Consider the following 7440-nt stretch of genomic DNA (forward strand, 5'->3'; position numbering starts at 1 on the left):
CGTCATGTGAATCTTTCAACAATGTGCAGCAAAACAAATGCAATAATTACCATGGTGCTGATCCTAATCTGGTTGGTTTCAGCTATGAAAGTACATACTATGAATGCAGGATTGTCTAAGTAAGAAACTTAAAACTAAAACAAGAAACAGAGTAAGTTCCGCCTTTGTGTGTTTAGAAAGCTTTTAGTCTGAATAAAACAATATAAACAGCCTAGAAAAAGCCAGTCTGCCCTGGAGGGAATCTAGCACTCTGCAGACTTGGCTACAGCTATTGGTTCTGCTCTGGTGCCTAGTCACCTATGGACTCCTGACTTCAGGTAATCGGGAGTCTGCTTTTTGTGCTTATGATTTTGAAGGCATGGCCGACTCCGCAGGAAACACATGAGATGGAGAATGAAGAATGAATGTGTGGTTTTGGACTGAAACAGGCATCTAGCCATAGGATTAAAGTCCTTTGTCTGAATCTTCAGATAGACTAGAGGAACATTATATTGTTAGATGGGGTGCTGAATATATGGTGCTCTGAAATGCCACCCTTTTCGTTGCTGTCGGTGTTACCCAAACCTGACCCATCTGTTCTGCTCTGGCCCCATTTCTTCCGAGTTGTACTCAACATACTGTAAAATACAATTACTCTCAAAATTGCTTTTTCTCTGTAAAATGGAGACTGTGATTTATTGACCTAACTGATTAATAACAAAGACATAAAACATCAAAGATTCCTTCTTTCAGCTATCATGATAAAACACAAGTTCAAAGCAGGTCTCTGGAATGTGGGATGTGAATAATGACACGGGACTGCAACCTCAAAGCTTGATTTTAAATGCACATATTGATTACCCTGGTTTTTTTGCACTGCTAGGAACCACCGTTGTGTGAAAAGGAGAAAGACAGACTTCCTACACTTCCTACAGAAAATGTTGTCAAGACTAGTGGATCAGTGGGTGATGTCTCCAGCAATGCAGATGGTTCTTCTATTGAGCAGTCTGTTACATTACCTCAGCAAAGCTTTCGGAGGCGAGCAAACACCCTGAGTCATTTGCCAACAGAAAGCCAGGAATCTCTGCTACCTGTTGAAGCATCGCCATCTGTTCCCCAGAGGAAACTTATGAGGTATCACTCAGTGAGCACAGAGACTCCTCACAAAAGAAAGTAAGACTTATTAAAAGCAGGCTATGATTTTGTTTGTTGGGGACATACTTGGGGATGATAATTGCATACCAGGTATGTCCTCTTAATGGGTAAGAAATGTATAGCAGCAGTGTGTCACTTTTTGGAGGTTTGTAGGTATTCTGTTTAAAAACACTTAGCCCTGTGTGCCCCACAGGGGAGAGAAAGCGTGAGATGTGTAGTTCGACAGTATGTGCCACAAAACTAAGTGTAAACACAACACAGGGTTGCTCCTAAGGGGTTCAGTTATATTTTTGCAAGCTGTATTCATTAATTTTTGTTGTTTTGATCTGCAAGCAGTATAGACAAATGCTACTCCTCATCTGTTTGTAGAGAAAAATCCAGTAGCATTTGTGATGCTGAAAACCTTACTAGTTGGTGAATTCATATGAGACTTTAAAATAACACACTAAACTGACATAAATAGCCCAATTGTTGATAGAGGTGAGGCTCCTGTCTAGCTTTCCAATAAGCCTATGTAGATTTTACTCACAAAAACAAGCTACTGCTTGCCTTCATGATAATATTCTTCAGGCTATCCTTCAAAAGCTTGCCTCTGTATCTGTAAAGTTTCCTCTTTATGGCAGTTTTCTTCCCTCCCTCTATCTGGCTTTTTCCAATTACCGTGGAAACATTTCTGTCTGTAGGCTTCTGTTTTACTGCCAAAACTGCTTGTTTACACAAGTTAGACAGTAGGAAATCTGTATGTGTTCCAGCTCATTTTTCCCTGCAGGAGGCAGGGCAGTAAATGAACATGCCTGAAATAGGTGATGACAGTGAAAAAAGGAGAATTATAGTATTGGAATGGTAACATAACCTGGGTTGCCTTTTTGTCCCTTCTTTGAACCTTTTTAATTCTAAAATACTAGAATGTTTTTGTAGTGCACTTTAAGACTTGTGTTGTTGGTCTGTTATCTTCATAAGAGTTGCCCTGATGCTTGTAGCTGCTTGTTCAATCAGTTCTTATCTTACTATAGGAATGTAGCTAGAAATTATTTTTTTAATTTCCCTGGTTATTTCTATTTGAGTTTGATCATGTAATTTTTAAAGACCTGAGTGTGTGTGCTTCTCCCATAACTAAAGCCAAAAAGAAATCATTGTTGCTTCCTTTCATAGCAAGTGTACAGAACCAGGGGAAATTGAAAACTTAGAAGGAAAGTATACTGAAAGGTCTCAAAAATCACTGGAATGATAGACTTAACAAGCTTTGTATGTTTTATAAGTGTTTTTGAACAGCTTACTTCAGTTCATAAGTTATTTCCAAAGTGTAGATAAATTCAGTTCTTCCTGTGGCATTTAACTTCTCATCCATTAGAACTCTTGATCATATGCCTGACTTTATCATAGATACCAAGGGGAAGTACATATTAGGGAGAAGAAAGGGGTTTGTCAGTGACAATTTTTTGGGACTTTAGATTTAGTCATATGCTGAAATGCTGAAGCCTGTAAGTGTGTATCTGGGACTTCGCTGATTGGGTTGAAATGTTCAGCCTCTTAAAATTACTGCATTAACTGTGAAAAACATAAGATATGCACATTTGTATATATCAGGTCCCTTTCAAAGATTAGAGAAGGGATTTCACTTCCTTCCCCCCCCTTTCCTCTCTTACTGTGTTTTTTCTTTTGTGCTACTTCAACTCCATCTCTCTGGTTGGAATCCCGCTATATGGTTTGAACGCATCTGTCGGCGAATCTCAAAGTTCTTCCGGTCAACTTGCACGTTCTCCTACTCTAGCTCGTCTTAATCCCTCGGCCTCTTCACCCAACTTTTTAAAATATCTAAGGCATAATCCAAGTGGAGAACAAAGTGGGCATTTTGCACAAAAGAGGTGAGCTAACACCTGTACATAGTTTGGAGTAGGGTTTGTTTTACCCTGTCATAACTGTGAAGCTCCATAGTGCAAATAGTTAAAATAATATAGACCAAAGGTGGTAGATTTTTGTGGGAGAGGGAACTCTTTAACTCCTCCACTACTGAATGTAGAGCTGCTACTTACATGATTTTGTTTTAATAAATAAAATTATTTCAGATGGACACATGGCTTTCTTTAGAGCCAGTTGCTCCAAAGCAACTTGTTATGCAGCAGACAGCAGCACTGCTTGAATTGTATGAAAGATAAGTTGCCAAGAACCTGTGATCCAGCTCACTCAGTTCCTCCTGGATCATTCAGTTCTGTTCTGCTTTGTTCATGCTAACACAGAAATATATTAATATTCTTTTGTGCCTGACATTAAAGGCAAATTGACTAAGTTAACTAAATGGGGCAAGAAATAGCAGGACTGTGGAGAGCTGATACAAAAAAACCCACAAACAGCCAAAAACCATAAACAACCAAAAAAAGCACCTCACCCCACTCTCCTCCCAAAACAAACAAACAAAAAAAAACCAAGAACAAACAAAACCCCCCAACCCACCAGCTCATGTATTTGCCTTTGCTGCTCGGAGCAATATAAATGATACTTTTCTGTGCCTTCTTTCTTAGAACAAAAATACATACAGAGAATGTTGAGAAACAGGCATTAACCCATCATGTCCCTGAGAACCTGAAACAAGTAGCTCCCCAAAAATCTTAGCCATGAAACCCCTTCTTAACCCTTTGAGCTAAAACTTCTTGTTTTAGCTCAAAAGGCTAATGAGACCAAATGACCTTGGAAGCGCTGTCAACAGTCACCGGCTGTTGACAAGCAATTTTTGTTGCTGTTTGTTGTTTGTTTTTGAACTTGAATCAATAAAGTCAAACTGCCCAAGTTGATTATATTCTGAAAGTGAAATTACCATGTAGTTGTGATGGATTTACCATACGATTGTAAGTGAAACCTGTTTGCAGGGCACACCATGCTACAGCCTTATCTTCGTCATGTTCCGCACCACCTACTGAAGAACAGCTTCACTTCATACTAGTGCTTAGACCAGAGTATCCCCCCCATCTCATTCACATCTTCGGGAGACAGCGCTAAATACACTCCAGATATGTCATTATGGTTTTTCAGAAGCAGTTCTTTCTTGAACTTAGTTTTTCAGGAGTAAATTCTATACACCTGTTTTTGTGCACTTTCTGAGAAAAGGTCTTTTAGTATCATCATCCATGTAATTTCCTATGTTTTAATTCCATGCAGAAATTTTTCCTAATCAAAGTTGTTCTCACTTCCTTCTGTTAACCTTCTGAGTATGTTGGAGGCTTGTTATTTGAAAAGAAAGAGCAGAATTATGCTGGCCAGAAAGCTGTTGCTAAAATTTGATTAGTGCTCCTGTTTGTTGCATAAACAGAGCCACAATCCTAAATGATCAATCAGAAGGCTAAGCTTTTAAGTTAAAAGTTACAAACTTGTCTGAATAAAACCCTATTAATGCTTTACAAAATGGTTTTTGGCAGTCTTATTTTTCATTTGCCATCACAATGATTATCTGTCAGCTTTTTCTAGCCTTCTCACCCAAACTTCGTCAATCGTTGAAACTGATATTTAAGTAAACGTGCAATGATAAGGTTGGTGTCAGTTCTTATTTCATTAAAGGAATTTACTTAAAACGTGCACTGAAAGTCTTGGGATATAACAAAGAATAATAACTTTACTGGAAGTACATTTATTTATATTGGAACATTTTTGTTTGCCCAAACAAGTATGTATTTTAAAGTAGCACTTTGTTAGCAGTTTGACATTGGTTTCCTTGATATTCAGGCCTTCAGGATTTAGCTGCTTTTTGTTTGAAACTTAGCAGTATGTATAATTTTTTTGCTGTAAATTTATACTTCTTTGTTCTAAACTATACTTTTCCCAACTGCACTCTCAGCATCTCCTACCGTACTGCCTTAAGGAAAAAGCTTCATTCTTCCTCTTCTGTGCCAAATTTCTTAAAATTTCTGGCTCCTGTAGATGAAAATAACACCTCTGAATTTAGGAACACAACAAGGTAGGGTTCTCTCTTAAACCCTGGAGGTAAAACTGTATTTTCAAAGGTTTATTTCTCTGAAATATTTCAAATGATTCTCACTCTTGCAAAACCAGATTTGTGCAACAGTTCATTTGCATGTATTCTGCATGTGATTGCTGTCAAAAGGTTGGAGCTATCCCAGACTTCTCTCCCGTTAAGACTGCAGAACTTAGCCATTTTGATGTTGTAATGGTCTTGCAACTTCCATCTATGTACTTTTTTGATTATTCCTGCCAAAGGACTGTATGAGCAGTTTTCAGTTAAGAGGATATGTGTGGTTCATCCTAAGCAATGTCAGTGTCCTCAGATTGGAAGGAGAGGATGGCCTGTAAAATTCTCCTCCCAATTGCTGCCAGAGCTATTTGAAGTTCATTTATCCCTTTCAGCTTCAACAGACTTACGCAACCATTTAGCCAGTGACTGGAATAAAGCAATGAATAGTTTCAAGATGTAACGGGTGAAAGTTATTTGTGGGATTTTTAATAGGAAAACAGCATTGCTGTTCACTATTTCCTTTCATGATTTGAATAAAAACCTCTGTATGCAGTTTGTGGATTGCATCAAAGGAGTAACATCCAGGGCTCCTGGACACTCTTCCAAAGTTTGTTGCCTATTTCAGATGGTGACTTGTGAACACTAAGGTTTTGCTCCAAGTCTGTGTTGTGAGGGAGTATATTGTGTACTCTGTTCACAGAAGGCTGGAAGTTCAGTTGGTGTTTATAAAGTTCCTCAATGTGTACTGATAAAAGGCATCAGCAGTTCTTTGAGTCTCCTGTGAATAATTGCTAGATTTTGTAAATTGCATTTAAATAGCAGAATGGTAAAGATACATTATGGTGTATGTGTCTTTGATGCATTGTGTTTAATACACTGCTGCAAAGAAGGCTGAAAATAAAACTGGAGAAAGCAGATTGCCCAGAGCTGGTAGCCCCTTTTCATCACCTAAGTGATGTTTGCAGCCTTGTATAAGCCTGCTGCCACAAAGCGAGCTTCACTACCTAACACTAAGAGCTTGCCTCAGCATGTGCACAGCGCACTGCACTCCTTACATGATCGTTTGTGTTATATTCTCTGAAGACTGTGTCACTCTTACTAGCAGATTCAGGTAACCTACTCAAAAGCCATTCTGTGTTCTGCAATTTTAGCAACTACGAATCCAAACACAGCCAGGAGGCCATTGGTGCGGACAGCCCTGTAAGGACTCGACGGCATTCATGGAGGCAACAGATATTCCTGCGAGTGGCAACTCCTCAGAAAGCATGTGATTCTCCCAGCCGATATGATGGTAAAGTCTGTGTTTATTTGCTCTCGTGAACAATGTTAGTGGATGTAGTCTGTGTAGCATGGATCATTTTATCTGCCGAGTGGATATATTTGCCTGGTGCTCTGTTTGTACTGTCTTTGCAGCTTCCCACCTACTTTTTGGTTATGCTAAGCTCATCAACTGTTGAGTTTTTATTTTTCAGTATTGTATGTAACATAGTTTTGATTGTGTCAGATTAACCAGAGAATAAGTTATTTTTATGTGTAGTATTCTAATGATTTCTGGGAAAAAAATGTACCACCGAGTATTGCTTTGAAGAAAAGGTGATGCTTCTATTTCATCTTTCCATGCTGGAGTCTAGAACTATGGACTAGAAAAATCCAGGCCTATCAGAAGGAGTTAAATTTCTTTTATGCCCTTGGTTGAGTTCTGTAGTGTGTACTTCATACCAGATTGAATTTGACCTCATGTATGCTGCTCCAGACTGTGATACTTTGCCACTTGAGCCATAGTTCTCATATTTCTTTTATGAAATTCTGTAAAGATAAAGAATCACAGACTAGAAAAAAATCGCTGCATGTGAGCATACACGTGCATCATTTTATGCATCTCAACTTTATGTGACCCAGAAACTACAGCACGTGTGAGGCCAAGAATGCCTCAGAGAAGCTTGTGTCTGTAGGTAGTGGTTTCTGGCTCACTAAAGTTTGAATTTAACAGCTTGAGCTCTGCAAGCTCTTCCTTCTGACTGATCTCTAATGCCATTGTGTAAGAAATAAGGGAAGAAGAGGGAACAGTACATTATAGCAAATGTAATAAGAAATAATCGTCTTAACGTCACTGAGACATTTTTCTTGCTTCTTAAAGAGAGATCTTGATTAACTGGACACCACACAGAAGTGTTTCTGTCATTAATGCATTGCTTGTAACGTAATTTGGCTGACAATAGGGTAAGCTGTGTGTGGGCATAGATGCCTCTCAAATTTAGCGTACTTCAAAACAAAGAAATCTCAAGGGCATGTTGTGTAAATATGTGAAATGCTCTCTTATACTTCAAGGCATATGAAGGAGCGGT

General features: G+C 38.7%; 1 protein-coding gene across 1 annotated transcript in view; it reads left to right on the plus strand.

Annotated features, from left to right (window-relative positions):
• Nucleotides 1–7440, plus strand: part of LOC104467170 (TBC1 domain family member 1-like) — a gene marked incomplete at both ends in the record, with an annotated part of 38347 nt that overhangs the window by 17273 nt on the left and 13634 nt on the right. The window contains 4 exons of the mRNA XM_010080839.1: nt 863–1152; nt 2871–2999; nt 4961–5080; nt 6247–6386. Coding sequence (XP_010079141.1) covers nt 863–1152; nt 2871–2999; nt 4961–5080; nt 6247–6386 — 679 coding nt within the window. The remainder of the gene's footprint in view (nt 1–862; nt 1153–2870; nt 3000–4960; nt 5081–6246; nt 6387–7440) is intronic.

The sequence above is a fragment of the Pterocles gutturalis genome, unplaced genomic scaffold, assembly GCF_000699245.1.
Source record: "Pterocles gutturalis isolate BGI_N339 unplaced genomic scaffold, ASM69924v1 scaffold42889, whole genome shotgun sequence".
Lineage (NCBI taxonomy): Eukaryota > Metazoa > Chordata > Aves > Pterocliformes > Pteroclidae > Pterocles > Pterocles gutturalis.